Source organism: Microcebus murinus, chromosome 9, assembly GCF_040939455.1.
Source record: "Microcebus murinus isolate Inina chromosome 9, M.murinus_Inina_mat1.0, whole genome shotgun sequence".
NCBI lineage: Eukaryota > Metazoa > Chordata > Mammalia > Primates > Cheirogaleidae > Microcebus > Microcebus murinus.
Window position 1 is genome coordinate 27,976,875 of NC_134112.1, and position 25,345 is coordinate 28,002,219.

The 25,345-nt window shown below is 36.0% G+C and overlaps 1 protein-coding gene across 3 annotated transcripts in view; it reads right to left on the minus strand.

The window, feature by feature from the left end:
* Window positions 1–771: 771 nt before the first annotated feature.
* The window catches only part of STK31 (serine/threonine kinase 31), a 92,453-nt gene continuing 67,879 nt past the window's right edge, over window positions 772–25,345 (minus strand). For 2 of the 3 annotated variants that reach the window (XM_012773323.2, XM_012773322.2), the window contains 3 exons: window positions 24,523–24,645; window positions 11,898–11,966; window positions 772–1,149 (listed from right to left, as the gene is read on the minus strand). In XM_012773323.2, the coding sequence (XP_012628777.1) occupies window positions 922–1,149; window positions 11,898–11,966; window positions 24,523–24,645 (420 nt within the window). In that variant the 3' untranslated portion in view covers window positions 772–921. The remainder of the gene's footprint in view (window positions 1,150–11,897; window positions 11,967–24,522; window positions 24,646–25,345) is intronic. The other variant, XM_076006174.1, reaches the window with a different exon arrangement.

Here is a 25,345-nt window from a genome sequence, read left to right on the forward strand (position 1 = left end):
TCTACATACATTTCAATCACTAAGTCCAACTGATTTTGGCCTATTTTGTAAAGTTAGACCTTCTAACTAGTCTCTCCCTACTCCCTATCCTAATGATAAGTAGAAGATGGATTTTGAAGAAGCTAAAGCTGTTTATAATTCTTTAATGACTCCAAACTTCTTATAAAATAATTAGGTATGAGTCACTTACCTCATTATTCCTTGCCTTATATTTTATCCTTTTAAATGCAAAAACTGTTTCTCCCCTCAGTGCTTTCATCTTGTTTTCTCTGCTACTTAAGATACTCTTGCCCCTCTCTTTACCTTTACAACTCTTCCTTTAGAATTTAACCACCTCCTCCAGAAAGTTTTCCCTGAAATCCCTCCTCCACAGGATGAGGACCTATGCTGTATAATTCCATAAAAACTAGAGCTATGATTGGATATTCCATATTACATTATAATCTATTTATATCTCTGAATATTTCAATAGACTGCTGGCTTCATAAATGTAATGACCATGTTTTATCTATCTTTATACTATCTTTATATTTCTAGAACTGGATACAAAGCAAAGCAGATGCCAACTATCATTTCTTGAATAAAAAGTCTTAGCTAGCCAACATACTGAAAATCTGTATAGGACAGTAATCTGTATTGTCCAGTAATCTACTAACCTCTCTTATAAGTATCACACTCTAATTACTCCAATTACTCAATTTCAAAAAATAATTACAATCAGAAAATCCTTCCTTAAAAACTCCAAGTAAAACAAAATTTCAAAGCATATAATTTTTTGCACAGCCAAACATCTTTTATTTTTTACAATCTGAATACTAAAGACACAACCCAACCAATTCCAGAACATCTCCAGATTTATTAACCAAAATAAACAAAGATTTTTAAAAATAACATCTCTAACAACAACAGAACACTACTTTATCAATCAAAGTTGGCTTCACCATTTCTTGTCTTTTCCTCATATTTATCCAAGTTCTCCAACTTTAATTCTTCTTCTTTTTTATATTGGGTATATTCAATATCTTTTTCTGGGTTTGGAATTGATTTTTCCTTTGGTATCAAGAAACATTCAGCATTCAAAACTTGCTCAGCTGTCATTGAACTTCTAGAATATATCAAGCTACAGAGGAGGGATTTGACATTATCATCCTGTAAGGAAAAACAGATGTTAAAAACAAAATCAAAACAAATGAACATAAGGACAAACCTATAATGAAAAAGAAAGATTCAATTCAAAAATACTTTTGGTCAATGATATAGAGCTAAATCAAGTTTTCTATTTAGATTTTTTTCTTTTTGAAACAGGGTCTCACTCTGTTGCGCAGACTAGAGTGCAGTGGTGTCATCATAGCTCACTGCAATCTCAAACTCCTGCACTTGAGCAATTCTCCTGCCTCAACCTCCCAAAAGCTGAGACTACAGGTGTGTGCCACCATACCCAGCTAATTTTTTATTTTTTGTAGAGACAGGGTCTTGCTCAGGCTGGTCTCAAATTCCTGGCCTAAAGTTATCTTCCTGCCTCAGAATTGAACAGCATGGGTTTGAACTGAATAGGTCCACTAACATGTGGATTTTTTTTTTCAATAATTAAAGTTGAGAGGGATTTCAAGATGGCTGACCAGAGGCATCTGGTACTTGCCTCCTCCACAAAGAATAATGAACATAATGAGTAGATAATCACACTTTGAATAGATCAGCTAAGGTGGTAGCACCGAAATTCAACAAAGAAGTTACAGGAAACATCTAAGACTATGGTACCCAACCCCTGGAGTGTAGAGCTCCTCTGCTGCTGCCCCCACCCACCCCTGCAGAAAAACTATCTTCTATGAAACTAGTCCCTGATGCCAGAAAGGTTGGAAACTGCTGATCTAAGAGGTAAGCAAGGCGGTATGCTCAGCCAGGACTGGCTGGGAACCTGGGAAGACTCCTCAATTCAGGGAATAGGTAAATGCAAGATTCCCAGAGGTCCACATTCTCACCATGGACTTCTGCAATCCTAGCCAAGGGAAAGCCCCTTGACCTTCAAGGACCCTAAGACTAGCCTAGAGAGCTGCCTGGAGACCACACAATGACATTGCTCCAGAGAGGGAGCTCATGCTGGGTCTCACATACCCTTTGAGTCCTAAGCAGCTATAACAGCACAGTGCCATTCTGAGAGCCCAGCCACCACCTGACTGCATCCTGCCCAGAGGCCCAACAGCCCCTGTGTCTGCACATCACTGAAATCTTTTTGACAAGTCTCACCCACAATCACTGATGCTGTTGGCTGCTGCTGCCAGGGCTGAAGTGTGAGCCATTGGCAGCAACTCCACCATCCCCAGAGCACAGCCACTGTGCACATATAAGTGCCCTAAAGACAACCACGACCTGCGGCTCCCCAGCTGCCTGCTTACAGCTGCTGCCACTGAAAGCAACCTTGGCCACCTCAGCAGCAAAGCTATAATGCACCTGCTCCTGCCCCTACCCATGCATTCCACAGGGAGCCTTGTAATCACCTTACTCCTGCTTACCAGAGCCAGTGTCTGCAGGTACCACTAGGGGACCTGAAAACAGGCCTTCCTGGCCTAGCTTCACCCCACTCCAGTGCCCAAGAATGCCATCTGGGAATCATCCTGTCTCATCTGCTACCACTGGCACCTGAGCACTCCACTGAGAGGACTGAGGACAGGCCCACTCAACCTGCCACTACCACCACAGCTAACACCCAACTGCACAGGCCACCTGCAGGCATGGGGACTGGCCTGCCCAGCCCATTGAGACCACCACCACCATCAGTGAAAACTGCTTGGGAGCCACAGGGTTATCCAGCCATGGTTATTGCCATCATCCACATCAATCCCACTACCCAAAGGCATAAGAACCCACCCACAATCCTGGCCTACTACTGGCACTAACAGCACCCAAGAAAGAGTCCTGGAGACCAAAGAAATGGCCCACTCAGACCCGCTAACAGCAGTGTCAATGTATGCCATCCTGGGATCCAAGAACAGGCACACTTGGCCAAAGATGTCACCAATAGGGCCCACGGTCTGGCCTAGCTGGTATCCCTGTCCTCGGCAAAACTTTCCCATAGCCTTCACTAACAACTGCACCCTAAGACACTGAAAAATATCACAGATACCACTGAAACTATTTACAGCCAAAGAAACTTATGGATACTACACTACTCCATGCACCCAGAATCAAAACCAAAGTGCCCTATCCAACCAACACCATAGATACATCTACAGGAAAAAGTCCTCCCCTATGAAAGCAAATCCAAAAACTGGAAGCAGCAACTGTTATGCCAGATGCACTGGTAGCAACATAAGGATACAAGGAACATAAAAAAGCAAGAAAATATGACACCTTCAAAGAAACACAATAATTATTTCCATGAATAGATTCTAATCAAAAAGAAATTTATTAAATCCCAGAAAAAAGAATTCAAAATATTGATATAAAGGAAGCTCAGTGAGATATGAGAACAAAGATAAATAATAAAAATAAATCAGAAATAAAAATTATTATAGGAATGAGAAATTTACTAAAGACACAAATGTCATTTAAAAATAGAAAAGCAAACGAAATTCCTGGAACTGAAGAATTCATTGACTTAAATTTTAAAAAAATACACTCTAAAGCTTAAAATTGACTAGATCAAGTAAAAGAAGTAATTTCAAAACTTGAAGACAGGTCTTTTGAAATAAACCAGTCAAGAAAAACTAAAGACTTTAAATTTTAAAAACTGAATGAACAAACTCTAAATGACATATGGAGCCTCACAAAGCAAACAAATGTTCCAATGTTATGTGTCACAGAATGCAAAGAAAAAAAAAAACCAAAGAGAAATAAAATTGATTTAACAAAATAATTGCTGAAAACTTCCCATGTCTAGCAAGAGACGTACACTTCCATATACAGAAGGCTCAGAGAACCACAAACAGATATGATTCAAAAAGGTCTTCTACGTAGCCCACTATGGTCGAACTGTAAAAAGTCAATCACAAAGAGAATTCTTAAAACAGCATAAGTTTCCAGTCACTTATAAGGGAAGTCCCCTCACACTAACAGCAGATTTCTCAGCAGAAACTTTACAAAACAAAAGAAAATGAAATGATATAACCAAAGTGCTGAAAGAAACAAAAAATGCCAGCCAAGGATAGTATCAATACCCAGCAAAGTTATCCTTCAAAAATGAAGGAGAAATTAACTCCTTCCCAGATAAGCCAAAGCTGAGGGAATTCATTACCAAGAAAATATCCCTACAACAAATGCTCAAGGGAGTCCTACATCTGGAAGCGAAAGGATATCTACCATCATGAAAACACACAAAAGTATAAAACACACTGGTAGAATAAACACATAAAGGAGGAAGAGAAAGGACTCAAATGTCACCACTACAGAAAACCACTAAATCAGATGATAAACGATAAGAGTGAAAGGAACAAAAGACACACAAAACAACCAGAAATCAATTAATGATAAGAATAAGCCCTCACATATCAATAATAACCATGAATGTAAATGGATTCAACTTTTCACTTAAAAAGATATAGACTGACTAAATCTATTAAAAAACATGACTCAACTATATGCTGTACATAAGAAATTTATTCTCACTTGTAAAGACACCTATAGACTAAAAGTGAAGAAATAGAAAAAGCTATTCCATGCAAATGGAAATGAAAAGCAAGCATGAATAGCTTTACTAATATCAGATAAAACAGACTGTAAGTCAAAACAGAAAAACCACAATAATTTCAGTGAGAATGTCTTTTATCAAAAAGTCCCAGGCTGGGCATGGTGGCTCATGCCTGTAATCCTAGAATTCTGGGAGGCCAAGGCAGGAGGATCACTCGAGGTCAGGAGTTTGAGACCAACCTGAGCAAGAGCAAGACCCCATCTGTACTAAAAATAGAAAGAAATTAGCCGGATAACTAAAAACATACAGAAAAAATTAGCTGGACATGGTGGCACATGCCTGTAGTCCCAGCTACTTGGAAGGCTGAGGCAGAAGGATTGCTTGAGCCCAGGAGTTTGAGGTTGCTATACACTGGGCTGATGCCACAGCACTCTAGCCTGGGCAACAGAGTAAGACTCTGTCTAAAAAAAAAAGTCCCAAAACAACAAATGCTGGCATGGACAGAGAGAGATAGGAACACTCACACACTATTGGTGGGACTGCAAACTAGTACAAACTAGTACTTTCCCTCTGTGGAAAGTAGTATGGAGATACCTCAAAGAACTGAAAGTAGACCTACTTTTTTATCTAGCAATCCCACTACTGGGTATTTACCCAAAATAAAAAAGGACATTTTATTAAAAAAAGACACCTGCACCCAAATGTTTACAGAAGCACAATTCACAACTGCAAAGATGTGGAAATAACCCAAGTGCCCATCAATACATGAGTGGATTAATAAAATATGGCATATGTATACCACGGAGTACTACTCAGCCATTAAAAAATGAACTAATATCTCTAGTATTAACCTGGATGGAACTGGAGCCCATTCTAAGTGAAATATCACAAGAATGGAAAAACAAACACCACATGTACTCACCATTAAGTTAGAATTAATCTAACAATAACTTGTGTGCACAGATGGAAATAAAATTCATTGGAAATTAAGTAGATTGTGGGGAGGAGGGGATGACTAAATCACACCTAGCAGGTACAATGCACACTATCTGGATGATGGGCACACTTATAACTTTGACTCAAAGTGCACAAAAGCAATTTATGTAACCAAAACATTTGTACCCCTGTAATACTCTGAAATTTAAAAAATAGCAAAAAGTAAAAAAGAAGGTCATTATATAATGATAAAGGGATTAATTTTGCAAGAGAATACAATAAATTCTAAAAACATATGTACCCAACACTGGAGCACCCAGATATATGTAGCAATTATTATTAGATCTAAAGGGAGAGATAGACTCCAATACAGTAATAGTTGGGTACTTCAACACCCTACTCTCAGCATTATATCATCTACACAGAAAATTAACAAAGAAAAGTTAGATTTAAACTGCAACTGAAACCAAATGAATTTAACAGAAATTTACAGAATATTTCATCCAGCAGCTACAGAGTACACATTCTTCTCATCAGCACATGGAACATTCTCCAGGATAGAACATATGTCAGGATACAAAATGAGTCTCAACAAATTTTTAAAAATAAAAACCTTATCTCTAGTCTCTTTCCAGACCACAATAGAATAAAACTAGAAATCAATAACGAAAGAAACTTTGGAAACTGTACCAATATATGGAAGTTAAACGCCATCCTCCTGAATGACTGACCACTGGGTCAAAGAATAAGAAGGACATTTTTTATTTTTTTATTTTATTTTATTTCAAATATCTTTTTTTTTTCAGCATATTATGGGGGTACAGATTTTAAGGTTTCAATAAATGCCCTTTCCCCCTCTCCCCCCACAAGTCTGAGTCTCCAGCATGACCATCCCCCAGATGGTGCACATCTCACTCATTATGTATGTATATACCCGCCCCCCTCCCCCCTCCCACCTGCCCAATACCCTATTACTATATACCTATGTGTCCACTTAGGTGCTGCTCAGTTAATACGAATTTGCTGGTGAATATATCTGGTGCTTGTTTTTCCATTCTTGGGATACTTCACTTAGTAGTATGGGTTCCAGCTCTAACCAGGAAAATATAAGATATGCTATATCACCATTGTTTCTTAGAGCTGAATAGTACTCCATGGTATACATATACCACATTTTATTAATCCATTCTTGGATAAGAAGGAAATTTTAAATTAAGAAGGAAATTGAAACAATGAAAATCAAAACACAACATAATGAAACCTATGGGATACCAAGCAGCTTATAGCAATAAATGCCTATATTAAAGAAAAGTAGAAGGCTTCCAAATAAACAATCTAACACACTTCAAACAATTGAGAAGGCAAGAACAAACCAAATCCTAAATTAGTAGAAGGAAATAAATAATAAAGATCAAGCAAAACTAACTGAAATAGAAACTAAAAAAAAAAATACAAAGGATCAACAAAAGAAAAATTTGGGGTTTTTTTTAAAAATATGAATAAATCAATAAACTGCTAGCTAGACAAACCAAGAAAAAAGATCCAAATAAATAAAATCAGAAGCAAAAAGGAAACACTACAACTGATATCACAGAAATACAAAAACATCATCAGACTATTATGAACAACCATACACTAACACCTGGAAAACCTAGAGGAAATGGATAAATTCCTAGACAAATACAACCCATCAAAATTTAATCTGGAAAAAACAGAAAAACTTAACAGACCAAGAACAATTAAGTAGATTGAATTAGTAATTAAAAGTCCCCCATCAAAGGAAAGCCAAGGACCAAATGCCTTCACTGCTTAGTTCTACCAAACTTTCAAAGACAAGCTAACACTAATCTCCTCAAACTATTCTAAAAAATTGAGGAGGAAGCCAGGCGCAGTGGCTCATGTCTGTAATCCTAGCTCTCTGGGAGGCCGAAGCGGGCAGATCATTTGAGCTCAGGAGTTCGAAACCAACCTGAGCAAGAGTGAGACCCTGTCTCTACTATAAATAGAAAGAAATTAATTGGCCAACTAATATATATAGAAAAAATTAGCTGGGCATGGTGCTGCATGCCTATAGTCCCACCTACTCAGGAGGCTGAGGCAGGAGGATCGCTTGAGCCCAGGAGTTTGAGGTTGTTGTGAGCTAGGCTGACGCCACAGCACTCACTCTAGTCTGGGCAACAAAGCGAGACTCTGTCTCAATAAAAGAAAAAAAAACTGAGGAGGAAGGAATTGTCCCTAATTCATTCTATGAGGCCAGCATTACCCTCATACCAAGAACAGATAAGGACATAACAACAAAAAAAGAAAAATACAGGGCAATATCCCTATGAATATGGATGTAAAAAATCATCAATAAAATACTAGCAAACCAAATCCAAAATCACATCAAAATGACAAATCCTAACATAATACAGCTAACATAATACTGAATGGGAAAAAACTGAAAACCTTTCCTCTAAGAACTGGAACAAGATAAGGATGTCCACTTTCACCACTCCTACTCAACACAGTATTATTAAAAGTCCTAGCCAGTGCAATCAGGCAAAAGAAACAAATAAAAGACATACAAATTGAAAATGAGAAACTCAAATTGTCCTTCTTTGCACAATGATACAATCTTATATCTATTAAGAGAAAAATTTAAGGACTCTACCAAAAAAATGCTTAGAGCTAATAAATAAATTCAGTAACATTGCACAACACCAAACCAATAGGCAAAAATCAGTAGTGTTTCTATACACCAATAATTAACTAGCTGAGAAAGAAAACAACATCATTAATAGCTACAAAAAAAAAACAACCTAGAAATAAATGTAACCAAAGAGGTGAAAAACCTCTACAAGGAAACCTATTCATATAAAACACTAATGAAAAACGTGAAGAGGACATAAACAAATGGAAAGACATTCCATGCTCCTGGTCAGAAGAATATTGTTAAAATGTCCATACCATCCAAGGCAACCTACAGATTCAATCTCTGTCAAAATAGCAATGTCATTTTTCACAGATAGAAAAAAAATCCTAAAATTTATATGGAACTAAAAAAGAGCATGGATAGCCAAATCAATCCTGAGCAAAAACAATAAAGCTGGAGGCACCATGTTATCTGACTTAAAAATATTAATATATTATTATACAAGGCCACAGTAACCAAAACAGCAGGGTATATCATAAAAACAGACACATAGACCAATGTGTCAGAACACAGAACCCATAAATAAATCCAACTACTTATAGCCACTGACTTTCAAGAAAGGTATCAAGAACACACATTAGAAAAAAAGACACCCTCTTCAAAAAATGGTGCTGGAAAACTGGATACCCATATGCAGAAGAATGAAACTGAAACCCTATCTCACCATACACAAATATCAACCCAAGATGGATTAATGACTTAAACATAAGACCTAAAACTATAAAACTACTAGAAGAAAACACACAGGAAACACTTCATGAGATTGGTCTGGGCAAAGATTTTATGGCTAAGACCCCAAAAGCACAGGCAACAAAAACGTAAACACAAACAGACCAATGGGACATATTAAACTAAAAAGCACACATGCATAGCAAAGGAAATAATGAACAGAAGGAAGACACAACCTATTGAATGGGAAAAAATATTTGCAAAGTATTCCTCCAACAAAGGAGGAATACAGAAAACAACTCAACAGAAAAAAAAATCCCATTAAAAAGTGGGGAAAAGACATGCACAGACATTTCTCAGAAGACATAAAAATGGCCAACAAGTATATAAAAAATGCTAAACATCACTAATAATCAAGGAAATGCAATCAAAACCACAATGAGCTATCATCTTACCTCAGAATGACTATTATTAAAAAAACGAATAACAGATGCTGGCAAAGATGCAAAGAAAAGGAACTCTTAAACTCTTATACATTCTTGGTGGAAATACATTAGTACAGCTACTATGGAAAACAGTAAGGAGATACCACACAATAGTAAAAATAGGACTTCCACAGGAGCTAGCAATCCCACTACTGGGCATTGATCCAAAGGAAAGGAAATCAGTATATCAAAAGCATACCTGAACCCTCATGATTACTGCAGCACTATTCACAGTCGCAAAGATATGGAATCAACGTTAGTGAATGGAGAAAGAAAATGTGGTATATATACGCAATGGAATACTCTTCAGTCATAAAAGAGAATAAAATCCTGTCATTTACAGCAACATGAATGGAACTGGAGGTCATTATGTTAAGTGAAATAAGCCATGCACGGAAAAACAAATATCACATATTCTCACTCATATGTGGGAGCTAAAATGATCTCAGGGACGTAGAGAGTAGAATAGTAGTTATCAGAAACTGAGAAAGGTGTGGGAGTTAGGGGGATGTAGAGAGGTTGGTTAATTGGTACAATAGTTAGATAGAAGAAATAAGTTCTAACGTTCCGTAGCAAAGTAGCGTAACTAGAGTTAACAACGTTTGAATATTTTGAAATAGCTAGAACAGAGGATTTGAAATATTCCCGGCACACAGAAATGATAAACATTCAAAGTGATGGATACCCTAAATACCCTGATTTGATCAGTACACATTTTATGCATGTAATAAAATATCACATGTACCCCACAAATATGTAGACATATTATATATAAGTAAAAAATAAAATAAATAAATGTAGTCAGATTTCCATACCTGTGGGTTCTGAATCTGCAACCAAATGCAGATCAAAAATATAGTATTCTCAGAATGCAAAACCCAAAGATAAGAAGGGCCAGTTTCTCCTATATGTTAGTTCCACTGCACCAACTGTGGAACTTGAGTATGCAGGGATTTTAGTATCCAAAGGAGTCCTGGAACCAGTATCCCCCATGGATACTGAGGGATGATCGTACTTTTTATTGGAAAGGGATACCTTCAGTACTGAAACAATGGAATTGAATTAGGTGGAAAAATGTAAAAGGAAAAAGAGAATCACAGCTGAAATCTCTCAAAAACAAGTGAAATTCCAACATTTTGTGACTTTCTCTTTTTCCTCTTTTTATAGGTTATTGGTCAGAGTTTGCCACTATAAAAATCTCACACTGAAGCTCCTCTGCATGGTAAGGTAACCTTCTTCACATAAGTCAACTGTTTCTGATCTCAGTTTTGAAGTGATCATCTCTGGGAGCCCTTCTATCATTATCATCATCATTATGGGAGCCAGAATTTATGTGCTACTATTTCAAAGACCATTGTATTATCACACCCTATGATGTTGCTGTTCCATCATTTCCACCTTCAAAGGCACCCTAGCATGCCTTGTATTTGCCCCTTATGGATTACTTCAATCAGAGGACATATCACACTGAATAAAAGTCTACAAGATAATCTTTTTATCAAACCTGAAAGAGCAGGGCTTCCAGGCATTCACTTTTGGTGAAGCTTTAACTTCTGATGTAGCATTATTGTTTTGTTTCGTTTATATTTAATAAGCAAGACATTTTTATCACAGGTTTTTCAAAAGCATAAAACCATTACTAAAATAGCCAGAAGTATAACGCAGATTTATAATCTCCTAAAAGATGTCCAAAATGTTTTTTACTACTACCCAAGAAGTGTGGCAAATCTCCTCAACATCATTTCTAAGGAGTGTTTTCTAAAAATTAATTCATGGGATATTAGTAATTATTATAAGATAAAATATTTCTGTGGTCAAATAAATTAGGAGACTATGTAGAGTTAAGCAAAATTATGTTTTCATTCATTATAGTACAAATTATCAAAATACATGAGAACTTTTAGAGCCTGATCATTATACTTTTCTAGACTCATTCATTTTCATATTTAACCTCTTAATATCTACTCATACTGGATTCCCCTTTTCTTTGAAGAACCCAAATCAGCTTTCCTCAAATTACTTTCTTAATACTCTACTTATTGGCTATTGCTACAATCTTTGTAACCCCAACACCTGGTACAATTCCTGGTACAGAACACCTACTAAAAATATAAAAACATATATGAATGATAAAACAATCTCAACAACATACTTAAATGATAAAGAAATGATACAGTTAAGTAGTTATTTTAAAAACTTATAATAAGACATAAATTTTAATATAATATGATCTTGGAATTACAGGAAATAATATTTTCCTTAATTAATAGGTTATTCATATATCTGTGCAACCAACACACAATCCAGCAGTATTAAGTTAGTTATCTGGCAGTGGCACAGGTAGGGCACTTGAATTTTTTTTAAATAATTCTTTATTTCCAATGCTATTTTGGATTCTTACAAAAACTAGAGGAAATTTTCAGTCAAATATTTAAGGTTACAATACTGTGTATGTTTCAAACCACTATATGACAAAAAGGTCACATACCAAATGAAACTGATCCACTTTTGGGATTCCATCTTCATTTTTCTCAAACTCCTGATTTTGAACAGAAAGCTGCCAAAGAAAATAAGAGTAAATAAATTCCCAATGTATCAAAATATTGATCCTATAAAAGAATCAAATCAGGAACTTCAGAACCAGGTAAGTAGAGAAGAGCTCACTTAAAGAAAGCACATTAACTAACTCTTGCAGGGTAAAAACACTTACATAATATTTCCTTGTTCATGAGCAACCACATAGTTTCTGGGGTTCGTAAAGTATCAGTCAGAGGAGATATACACACTATAAACATTTTAGTATTTCCTTATAAGCAAATGTGTTAAAACTTAGTAGAACTAACAACTGATAAAAGAAAATAATTTTCAAATTATTCTATATACAAATTATATATCCAATTAAACTATCCATCAGGAATGAAGGTGAAATAAAGATGTTATCAGATAAAGAAAAACGAAAAGAATCTGTCACTAGAAATGATACAGTCTTAAAGAATGGTTAAAGGAAGTATTCCAAACAAAAAGGACATGATAATAAAAAGTCCTGAAGCATTAGGAAGGAAGAAACAAAAATGGAAAGAATAGAAACATAGGTAAATACTGAAAATTATTCTTCTCATCATGAGTTTTCTAATCACACACAATGATTCAAACCAAATTAGAACACCATCTGATACTCAAGACCATGACATTTAGAATAGGGAGAGTAAAGGAACCTAAAGAGGGAGTGAGGTTTCTATACTTCACTCCAAGTGGTAAAATGCTGATACTGTAATATGCAGACCAATCATTAGGAAAACTCTGGAATGTGATACACTCAAAAAACACTATAAACTTTTCTGCTCGCTTTCTACTCCCTGCAAGTGCCATTCTGGTCGCACCATACTTGCTCCAATAGCTGGGGTTTTGCCATAAGTGCTGGTGTCATCGCCCTCCAGCCACCGTCATTATTGTATCTGACGTTTACAAGATCTGGGGTGATTGCAAATAGGCTGTGCTTGGAGGCGGAAGGGAGGATTGTCAGTAGGACAGAAGATAACACAGATGACTTGCTCACTGGTGGAAATACTTCTACTAAAGGCCCTGAGGGTGAAGGTACTAAAAGTACAGTAATCACTGGCGTTGATACTATGAACTACCACTTGCAGGAAACCAGCTTCACAAAAGAAGCCTACAACAAGTACATCAAAGATTACATGAAATCAATCAAAAGCAAATTGAAGAACAAAGACTAGAAAGAGTAAAACATTTTATGACAGGAGCTGCAGAATAACTCAAGCACATTCTTGCTATTATAAAAAACTACCAGTCCTTTACTGATAAAAACTTGAATCAAGATAGCACAGCTACTCTGCTGAACAACCATGAAGATGCAGTGTGACCCCAAATGATATTTTCTTTAAGGATGGTTTAGACATGGAAAAATATTAACAAATTTGGGAATTATTTTCGATCTATCATCTGTCATCATAACTGGCTGCTGCCTGTCATTCACATATACCAGAACTTAAGACAAATGGAAGTGACATCTTGAGCTTTTCATTTATTTTGATCATGATTTATTCAGAATAGAAGTGTTGTTTTGTTTTGTTAAAACACACGTCATATAGGTTGTCTAAAAATAAAATGAATTCAAACTAAAAAAGAAAAACATAAATATATCAAGATGGACTCTAAAGAAATTTTCAAGTAACCCACAGGAAGCCAAGAAAAAGGAAACAAATGAATAACAAACAGAGGAAAAGAATAAAACCACTAATAGAATGGTCGACATAAGCCCTAATATATCAATAATTACCCTAAATGTAAATGGTCTAAATACCCCACAATTAAAAGGCAGAGACTGGCTGAGTAAATGAAAAACATAATGCAACCCTATCTTATTTACAAGAAACTTACTCCAAATTCAACAACATTGGTACCTTTAGAATAAAAGGATGGTAAAAGATATACCATGCAAACATTAATTTTAAAAAACATAGGAATGGCTGTTTTAATGTAAGATAAAGTACACTTTAAAGCAAAGAAAATTAGTACAGAAGGGACTTTATATAACGACAAAAGGATAAATCTACCAAGAAGGTATAACAATCCTACATATGTACACATTACAAAAGAAGGCCTTAAAATACAAAGTAGAACTGAAAGGAGAAACAGATAAATTTAAATTATAGTTGAGGACTTTAAAACCCCTCTCTTAGCAACTGACGGAACTACAGTCATGCATTGCTTATGGATGGGAATACATTCTGAGAAATGCATCATTAAGCATTTTCATCCTTGTGTGAACATAAGATTGTACTTACACAAACAGATGGTAAAGCCTACTACACACCTAGGATAGATGGTATAACCTTAAACTGTTGCTTCTAGGCTAGAAACCTGCACAGCATGTTATGGTATTGAATACCATAAGCAACTGGAACACGTAAGCATTTGTGTATCTAAACATAGAAAAGGTACAATAAAAATACAGAATATCGGCTGGGCATCGTGGCTCATGCCTGTAATTCTAGCACTCTGGGAGGCTGAGGCGGGTGGATCGCTCAAGATCAGGAGTTAGAGACCAGCCTGAGGAAGAGTGAGACCCCGTCTCTACTAAAAATAGAAAGAAATTAACTGGCCAACTAAAAATATATAGAAAAATTAGCCGGGTATGGTGGTGCATGCCTGTAGTCCCAGCTACTCGGGAGGCTGAGGCAGGAGTATAGCTCAAGCCCAGGAGTTTGAGGTTGCTGTGAGCTAGGCTGACGCCAGGGCATTCTAGCCAGGGCAACAAAGTGAGGCTCTGTCTTTAAAAAAAAAAAAAAAAAGAAGACGACTTTGGCTTTACTTGGCGTGGATTGTGATGTCGTTGGAGGCTATGAAACAGAGTGACTTCATCTAGCAGGTTTTAACAAGTTCACTCTAGTTTTCATATGGGAAATGGACTTGGGTGAGAGCAAGAGTGCAAAAGGAGAGATAAGCTAGGAGGTTGTAGCAATAGTCAAGATGAAGATGATGGCACAGACTAGGGTGAGGGAAAAGTGGGAAGAAATGAAGCATTTGTAAACATGATCAAATTTGTGTTTTCGAGAAGCAACTATGATAGTGTCCAGGAAAAAAAGAGTTGGTGGGAACCAAGAGTTGAAGAACAGAGGCCAGGCTGGGCATGGTGGCTCACGCCTGTAATCCTAGCACTCTGGGAGGCCAGGCAGGAGGATAACTTGAATTCAGGAGTTCAAGACCAGCCTGACCAAGAGTGAGATCCCTGTCTCTACTAAAAAAAAAAAAAAAAATAGAAAGAAATTAGCTGGACAAATAAAAATATATGTAGAAAAAATTAGCTGGGCATGATGGCGCATACCTGTAGTCCCAGCTACTCGGGAGGCTGAGGCAGCAGGAATGCTTGAGCCCAGAAGTTTGAGGTTGCTGTGAGCTAGGCTGACACCACAGCACTCTAGCCTGGACAACAGAGTGAGACTCTGTCTCAAAAAAAAAACAAAAAACAGTATAAAACATAAAAAAATGGTACACCTGAATAGGGAACTTACCACGAATAGAGCTTACAGGACTAGAGATTGTTCTGGGTGAGTCAGTGACTGAGTGAGTGGTACATGAATGTAAAGGCCTAGGAAATTACTGCACGCTACCCTGCAGACTTTATAAACACTGTACACGTAGGGTGCTCTGGGGGAGAAGGAACACTTTATTCTCTGAGATAGGAGGCAAAGACAGAAGACTGAGTAAGAAGGTAACTACAGCACCCTTGATCAAGGCAAGTTTGAACTTCATGGATCCACTAATATGCAGATTTTTTTCTAACCAAACAAGGATAGAAGATACAGTATTCATGGGATGCAAAACCCACATATGTGGAGGGCCCCCTGTTTGCACAGGCAGGTTCTGCAGTACTAACATCCACAGTATGTGCAGATTTTGGTATACAAAGGGGTCCTGGAACCACTTCCCTCTATACTGAGGGACGATTATAGTTTGTAAGTAGAAGTGCTAAAATTTGATTAAAAATACATACCATAATTCTCATTTTTTTCCAGAAAGTAAGAGGTAAGATCAACTGAGAAGAATGGGGATAGGATTTAGGCAGGGGCTTGAGGAAAGAGGTAAATGGTTTAAAATAATTCTTGAGGGGAATATGAAAAAGCTGCTTGTGGGCAGATAAAAGAACCAGAACAAATCACCAAGGACCCAAGTGAAGTGAGACTGATGTGGTAGTAACATTCTACAATAGCATTCAGCTCCCAAGGTATAAAAGCATTCAAGGAGTTCCAGTCAAAATGGAGTAGTCCCACTGCATACCAATTCTCCTTCTTAAAAGTTTTTTTAAAAAAATTAAAAAACCCTGGATATATATAATACAATAAACATAGGACAGCTCTAAAAGGTGGAAAGAGGAAGGTGAATTAGCTAGGGACATTACAACTTGAGGAACAATACAATGGTGAGTTCCTTGGGTTTTCTTTTTGACTCCCCTATATCTTAGCTGGGGTGCTAGAAAAGTTTACAACCCAGAAATAGCAACCAACACAAATTACACACACAAAAAAAAAAAAACCAAGAAAATCCTGCCTTCTCTGGCCACACTAGGAAAAGGGTGGCCTTGCAGAACAGAAAACTTTTTGGTGATATTCCCTAATCCATACAAACACAGAACAAAAAACTGCCCCTATCAGACCCAGTGTCAGCAGTGCTAAATGAGGAGCTAGACTTTCAGCCCCACCCAGCAGCAACAAGGATCCCTTAATCTTCCTAAATCTAACTCTGCAATGAGATCACTTCTCCTAAGTCTGTTTGATTATGTTAGAATCATAAAACCTCTAGATTTTAGGTGACTGCCACCCATGTCCCTTCTCCCTCCATTTCTCTTAATTGGCATATTCCTGAGAGGCACTGCTAAGGTGCAAGGAAGGTGGGGGATTCATCACAGGCCACAAGAAATGACAGAATGTGGAATATTACTCTCCCACTGTCTTTTAGTTTTGGATTAAGCGCCAAAACCAAGCACAATGTGTGAAAAGTATAGCTATATTCTAAACATAAGTATGAAGTACATACATGGAAGACTTTCTAAGAGGACTTCTTACCAAACAGCTCATAGAAGATAAGGCTAAAGAAGCCTAAAAGGCATCTTCCAAAGGCATTATCCAATATAAGTGACTTCACAGTAGTCAATGCCATGATGTTTACTAGTAACTTATTTCCAAGCCCTGGTTCCCATTCAGCAATTGTGTTCATCATTGGTTTTAGTGAAGGATGTGTCTTTAAGGCTTAAGAATATGTGATGTGAAGGAAGAGGCTGTTCTTGCACAGAACCTCAAGACACTGAAATTCTGATATGGGACATACTGAGGTACTTTCTGTCTGACTCTCCCAATTCTTGTTTCTATAGTTGGGATAATTATTTGCTCCCTCATATAGTTATTAGGAGAATATAATGAGATAAAGTTTCTCAAGCACTTAGTTAAGTTCCAACATACTGCGTGCTCCCAACAAGAGAGGATGTTATCACCATGTGTAAATAGACATAATAATGTCCTTAAATTAACAAATACGTTTGGTCATACTATGTAAAAAAAAAAAAAATCTAATGTATATTTCTTTATAAAAGTTATTTATACATAAAAATAAAACTTTTTTAAAGAAGAGAAATGGGGAAGAATTTTTTTAAAGCATAAATGTCAAGCCATAACATATCTAGAACTGGGGTTTTCCTAGAGACTAAAGAGAAGAACAGGAGTAAAAGGGACTACAGGGCATATTTTGGGTATTGTATCATGGATTCCAAGGCTGAGAGAATCAGAAGAAGAGAATCTGGGAGGTCACTGATGGACTGCAGAAAGAGAAAAACAGTAAATAAAACACACTGGAGATTTAAGATTAGCAGATATAGTAAATGAGAGGATAGGAAGTCTTGTTCAGAGAAGGATATACCGATTGGGTTCTATTACTTTTGAAAAATAAAAACTGTAGGGAATCACAAATCTTGGTTTGGGCAGGTAACTGAAATTGCATTAAAGTACGGGTCTCCAATTGTTAAGGAGGTCCAGAAAAATGCAAGCTTAGGTTGTTCAATGAGTGCTAATTTGACCACAAACATCTCCTAGAAATATATTAGGAGCTGGAATAAAATCCTCAAACAAGGTTTTAAAAAATAAAATGTACAAGGGGCCATAAATGAGAGGTCAGTAAACGAACTTACCAAGGAAACATGGTACTATTTAAAAAAAAAAAAAAAAAAAAAGCCTAATACTTCAGCACATGATTGTAGATAAAATTTAAACATTCATTCAACTAATATTTGAGTGCCTAGTCTGTGCCAGTCACAATTTTAGGCACTGAAGATACAGTGGTAAGACACACGAGCTGCCCCCCAAAAGCTTACACTCCTAGTGGTAGTAGCAGACAATAATAAAGATAAATAAATAATAAAAGATAAATAAAAGAAATGTATATTTTAATAGAAAAATAAAGCAAGAAGAAAAAGCTGCATTTTAGAGACAGCAACACTGGAAATGAGTCATTTGCATGCAGTAGCCATTCACTTCCCTTTATTTTAAAATTATTCGGCTCCTTCACAGCAGTAACACCCAATAGATATGCAATTTGTTTTCAACATCACATCAGACAGAAATGCTCTACTTTTTAAAAACTGACTTCTAAAAAAGTCTTTTCATAATAACCTAAAGAAGTAATAAAGAACCTTAATACAAATGATGACTTCATGATAAAACTACCTTTCAAATGTGCCAGTTAAAAGATACGGTTTATTGCTGAAGGTACAAGAATCACCAACACTCAAACATTTGAATTTTCTGTAGTTCTGAATTTTCTGTAGGCAGTCCAGAAAATTTCCATATTTTTTCTGGGTCTCATAACCAAAGCAAACTATCTTATGGATATGTCACAAATATCTAGTCAGTATTCTAGAGCTTTAATATCAAACCATTACTTTTGCTATTTCTAAAATTTTTTAAAAGCCATAAAGTAGTAATAATCCCTTCATGACCCTGGAAATAAGATCCTCTGATAATGGTTCCAGTTTTACTCTGAATATCACCTTTTTAAGCTCAGTTCTTGGGTCTTGATTTTTTGCTCTTTTATATATTTTACACTATGTGCTTTCATTGTAAACTGCCCAATTCTTTGAGCAGGAAGGTCAAAGTATACATACCTTTGGTATTAAACTAACTTTACTATCAATAAAAATATTGTTTAAAAAAAGAACTCGAAAAACTAGAAAACAAATTTTTTTTTTAAATTGCTCCAAAAAAATGAACTTCTTAGATATAAATCTAACAACACATGTGGAGAACTGCATGCTCAAAATAACAAAATATTAATGAAAGAAACCAACGGAGATATAAATAAATGGAGTTCACAAATTAAGACTCAACATAGTTAAGATGTCAATTCTGCAAGATGTCAATTCTCTCTAAGTTGATCTATAAATTTAATGCAATTTCAATCAAAATCACAGGATTTTTTATGCATACAGGCAATCTGTGTTCAAAATGTATATGAAAAGGCAAAGACACCAGAATAGCTAAAATTTGGGAAAGAATCACACTATCTAATTTTAAGACTATAAAGATGCAGTAATCAAGACAGTATGATATTAGTAAACAGATCAATGAAACAGAAAAAAGAGTCCAGAAATAGACTCACACAGAAAATGGCCAACTGATATTTGACAAAGATGCAACTGCAATTCAATAGAGAAAAATAGTCTTTTTAACACACGGTGTTGGACAATTGGGAATCCATATGCAAAAAACATGAACCTTCACATAAAATTATATCAAAATAGATCCTAGTTCTAATGTCGACCATATAACTATAAAGCATAAGAAAAAATCTTCATGATGTGGGGTTATGCAAAGAGTTCTTAAACACAATATTAAAAGCATGATACATAAAAGGGAAACAATAAAAATTAAACTTCAAAATTAAAACCTTTTTCTCTACAAAAGACACTGTTAAGAGAATGAAAAGAAAAGCTACAGAATGGGAAAAACAATTGCAAATGACATGTGACAAAGGATTTGTATCTAGAATATATTTTTGAATGCCCAAAACTCAGTAAGAAAAAAACTAATTCAATTTAAAAACGGGCAAAAGACTTAAACAGACACTTCACCGGCCGGGCGCTGTGGCTCACGCCTGTAATCCTAGCTCTTGGGAGGCCGAGGCGGGCGGATTGCTCAAGGTCAGGAGTTCAAAACCAGCCTGAGCAAGAGCGAGACCCCGTCTCTACTATAAATAGAAAGAAATTAATTGGCCAACTGATATATATATAAAAAAAAAAAAACTAGCCGGGCATGGTGGCACATGCCTGTAGTCCCAGCTACGTGGGAGGCTGAGGCAGGAGGATTGCTTGAGCCCAGGAGTTTGAGGTTGCTGTGAGCTAGGCTGACGCCACGGCACTCACTCTAGCCTGGATAACAAAGCGAGACTCTGTCTCAAAAAAAAAAAAAAAAACAGACACTTCACCAAAGAATATATATGGAAGGCAAATAATAAACAAATTAAAAGATGCTCAGATACTCGATATTATACATTAGAGAAATTAAAATTAAAACCACAATAAGACGCTATGACATATCTATGAGAACAGCTAAAATAGAATATAATAATAATACCAGATGCTGACAATGATGTAGAACAACTGAAACTCTCATACATTGCTGATAGGAATGAAAAATGGCACAGCTACTCTGGAAAACAGTTTGGTAGATCCTTATAAAGTTATACACACAATTGCAATCTAGCCCAACAACCTCACTCCTATATATTTACTCTAGAGAAATAAAAACTTATGTTCACAGTGGCTTTATTTGCAATGACCCAAACTGGAAACAACTCATATATCCCTCAACATGTGAGCAAATAAACAAACTTGTTACATCCAAACAACAGAATACTACTCAGCAACAAAAAAGGGAAAAACTACAGCAGACAACTTAGATGAATCTCAAAGGCATTATGCTGAGTGAAAAAAGCTAGTCTCAAAAGATTACATACTATATGATACTACCTATATGACATTCTTAAAAAGAGAAAATATAGTGATAAACCTGTAATCCTAGCACTCTGGGAGGCCAAGGCAGGAAAATCACTTGAGGTCAGGTGTTCGAGATCAGCCTGAGCAAAAGTGAGACCCTGTCTCTACTAAAAATAGAAAAAATTAGCCAGACAATTAAAAATAGAAGAAAAAAATTAGCTGGGTGTGGTGGTACCCATCTGTAGTCCCACATACTTGGGAGACTGAGACGGGAGGATCTCTTGAGCCCAGGAGTTTGAGGTTGCTATGAGCTATGATGATGCCACAGCACTCTAGCCCAGGCAAGAGAGTAAGACTCTGTCTTAAAATAAATACATACATATATGTGTGTGTGTGTGTGTGTGTGTGTGTGTGTGTGTGTGTGTGTGTGTGTGTGTGTGTGTGTAGTGATAAAAAGCTCAGTGGCTGCCAAGGGTTAAGGAGTGTGGTGAGGATATGACTACAAAGGGACAGCACACATGAATTTTGGGGTAAACAATAAATTTTTTCATACTATCATTTGAAAGGAAATAGGAAGAATAAAGACTGCTGTTACCACATCTATATGATATCTTATGAAAGCTCTCAGAAACATAAAAATATTTGAGATATTTACTTTCATCCTTCTGATATAAAGAATAAATGGATTATGGAATCAGTGATTAAAATGATGCTAGTTTAATCATTTCAATGAGCAAGATGGTTCTATGAAATCAGACAACTTTAAATACACAAGCTAGCATAGAGCTAAAATCCATCAATAATTCTTTTTTGGGGGTGAGGAGGAGAATTCTCGTCAATTGCACCTAGGTAGGTATAAACACCTTTTAGTAACAGTTTTACTGATGTACAAGTGATGCACAAATAAACTATATACATTTATAGTATATAATCTGATGAGTTTTGATATTTTTATCCATCTCCAAAAGCATTATCACAATCAAGCTAGTGAACATGGTGACTGTGCCAAAAAGTTTTTCCTCATGTCCCTTTGTAATCTATTCCTCCCTTCTTTACTCTCAAAGCCTAGGGTATCAATGATGTCCTTTCTGTTGCTATAGATTTGCATTTCTAGAATTTTATATAAATAGAACCATAAAGTACGTACTCTTTCTTTCCTCTGGCTTCTTTCTCTTGGCATAACTATTTTAAGATTCATCCATCTTACTGGCTATATAGCAGTTTGATCCTTTTTTTTTTTTACAGATTAATATTCCAATGCATAGATATATAGCAGATTGTTTACTCATTCATATACTGATGGACTTTGAGATGTTTCCAGTTTTCATCAATTACACATAATGTATCTTAAAATATTTACATACAAGTCTTTGTGTGGACATATACTTTCATTTCTCTTGGCTAAATATCTACGAGTGGTATGTCTGCATCACAGGGTGGGTATGTGTTCAACCTTTTAACAAACTGCCAAATTGTGTTCCAAAGTGGTTGAACACATCTTAGCAAAACTTGGTATAGTCTTTTTAACATTAGACATTATGGTGGGTATGTAATGGTACCTCACTTTGGTTTTAATTTGCCATTCCCTAACGACTAAAAGTGTTCTTTTCACATGTTTATTTGCCATCTGGACATCTTCTTTGGTAAAGTTCCTGTTTAAACATTTTGCCCGTTTTTTAACTGGGTTGTCTTAGTCTTGAGTTGTCTTAGTATTGAGTTGTAAGAGCTCTTAATAATCTAAATACAAAGTTTTCAGTCAGATATACGTTTTGCAAATATTTCCTCCCCAGTCTGTGGCCGCCTTTGATTTTTGTAACAATGTCTTTTGAAGAGCAAAGTTTTGAATTTTGATAAAGTCCAAATTACTGATTTTTTTATGGTGCTTTTTGTGTCCTATTTAAGAAATTTTTGCTAAATATGAAGTCAGTAAAGTTTTCTCCTATGTTTTCTTCTAGAAGTTTGAGAGACCTGGACTTTACATTTAGGTCTAAAATACATTTTGAGTTAATTTTTTTGTACATGATGCAAGGAATGAATCAAAGTTTATTCTTTATATTTGTATCACTTTTGTTTAAGACTCTCCTTTCACTCAGAGAACTACTTTGGCAGCTCTGTGAAAAATCAATTGATCAAATATGTGTAGGTCTATTTCTACTGTCTCTATTCTCTTCCATTCATCTCTCTGTCTAACTTTACAGCAACATCACACTATCCTGATTTACAGTAATTTTATTAAGTCTTGAAAATCAGGTAGCATAAATCCTCCAATCTTGTTCTTTTTCAAAATTATTTTGGCTATTCCAGATCCTCTGCATTTTTATATAAATCATAAAATCTAACTGTCAATTTATGCTGAAGAAAACCGAAGCCTATTAGCACTTTTGTTGAAATTGCATTGAATCTATAGCCCAACCTGAGAAGAAATGACATGCATACAATGTTAAGTCTTCCAGTCTGTGAGCATGGTGTATCTTTCTATTTATTTATTATTATATCTTTAATTTCTGTCAACAATGCTTTGTAGTTTTTAATGTACAGATCTTGCATGTCTTTTGCTAAATTTATCCCTTAAAATTCTGTATTTAATACTTTTGTAAATTATTTTTTAATTTCAATTTCCTATAATTTGTTGCTTGCATCTAAAAACAATTATATTGAAATTAAAACTGCTACCTGTCTAAACTCACTTGTTAGTTCTAGTAGCTTTTATGTACATTCCTAAAGATTTTCTAATTAAGCATGTCATCTACAAATAAAGGTAGCTTTATTTCTTTACTTCCAAACTGTATGACTTTTATTTCTTTTGGTGACTATATTATACTGGGTGAACAGGGATCAGCAAACTATGGCCTCTGCACCAGATCAATCCCACTACTTCTTTTTATACAGCCCATAAATCAACAATGAATTTCAAATTTTTAAATGTTTAAAAGAAAATCAAAGGAATACTACTTCATGACACATGAAAATTACATGAAATTCAAGTTTCCAATGTCTATAAATAAAATATTATTGAAACAAAGCTACACTCATTTGTTCACATACTTTCTATGGCTGCTTTTGAGCAATAGCAACAGAATTGAGTACTTGCAACAGAGACCATACAGTCCACAAAGCCTAAAAAGGACCACCTGGTCCTTTATAGAAAATGTTTACTGACCCCTGCCTGGTATCTCCAGCACATTATTGATTAGAAATGACAACATACATCCTTCCCTTGTCAATACTTAATCCCTTATAATTCTTAAACCATGGATAAGAAACAGCTACTAGGTTTACATCAAAAGGAGGAACATTTACCCAAAGCTATCCATTTTACACATATGCATGAACTGCTTCCATATTAACATAATAGGACACAAATCACCTTCAGTGTTAATCTTGACTTTAACTAAATCAAGACAATAGCATGATACCTAAAATATATATCAAGCCAATGTGTGGAAAGTAACCAATAGGTAATAGGAAATATAACAACAATTACAATTAAAAAATTTTTTTCTACTAAAACTCTGCCACTGCTCTTTAAGGAGAATCACTGTAAAATCATCACTTTATATACTGAAATAGATATATATAAATGACTGATCCATTTCAATAAAAAATAACATACCCATAATAAAAGGCAGCCATAAGCATATAAGTCTGAACTTGGAGAAGCAGGCTTTCCCATTTTCAGTTCAGGTGACATCAAACTCAAGTCACCAACCACCATGTTCACTGAGGCTCGCTGACTCTACAAAAATAACATTTTAAATATTTTAGAGGCAACACAGGTGAGGGGACTTTCTGTGAAGTACTTTGCATTTAATCAATACAAAAACAAATTCATTTGAAATATTTCATTCTCTTGTTTTCAAATATTTTTATCTAATTTTTGCTATCATAAATTGCTCCTACAAATCAGTCTCAGGCCAGGCATGGTGGCTCATGCCTGTAATTCCAGCACTTAGGGGGACTGAGGCAGGAGGATCATTTGAGGCCAGGAGTTCAAGACCAGCATGGGTGACATAGCAAGGCCCTAGCTCTACAAAAAATGTTTAAAAATTAGCCAGATGTGGTGGCACACACCTGTAGTCCCAGCTACTCAGGAGACTGAGGCAGGAGAATCACTCAAGCCCAGGTGTTCAAAGTTACAGTGAGCTATGATTCTGCCACTGCATTATAGCCTGGGCAACACAGCAAGAGCTTGTCTCTTTAAAAAAAAAAAAAAATCAGTCTCATAAAATTAAGAGTGAGACTTTCATTACATTCAGATTGTAGACTCAAAGAGATTAAAAACCATTGATTCTTTGATTAAACATCTGATACTTTTTTTTTGAGACAGAGTCTCGCTTTGTTGCCCAGGCTAGAGTGAGTGCTGTGGCGTCAGCCTAGCTCACAGCAACTTCAAACTCCTGGGCTCAAGCAATCCTGCTGCCTCAGCCTCCTGAGTA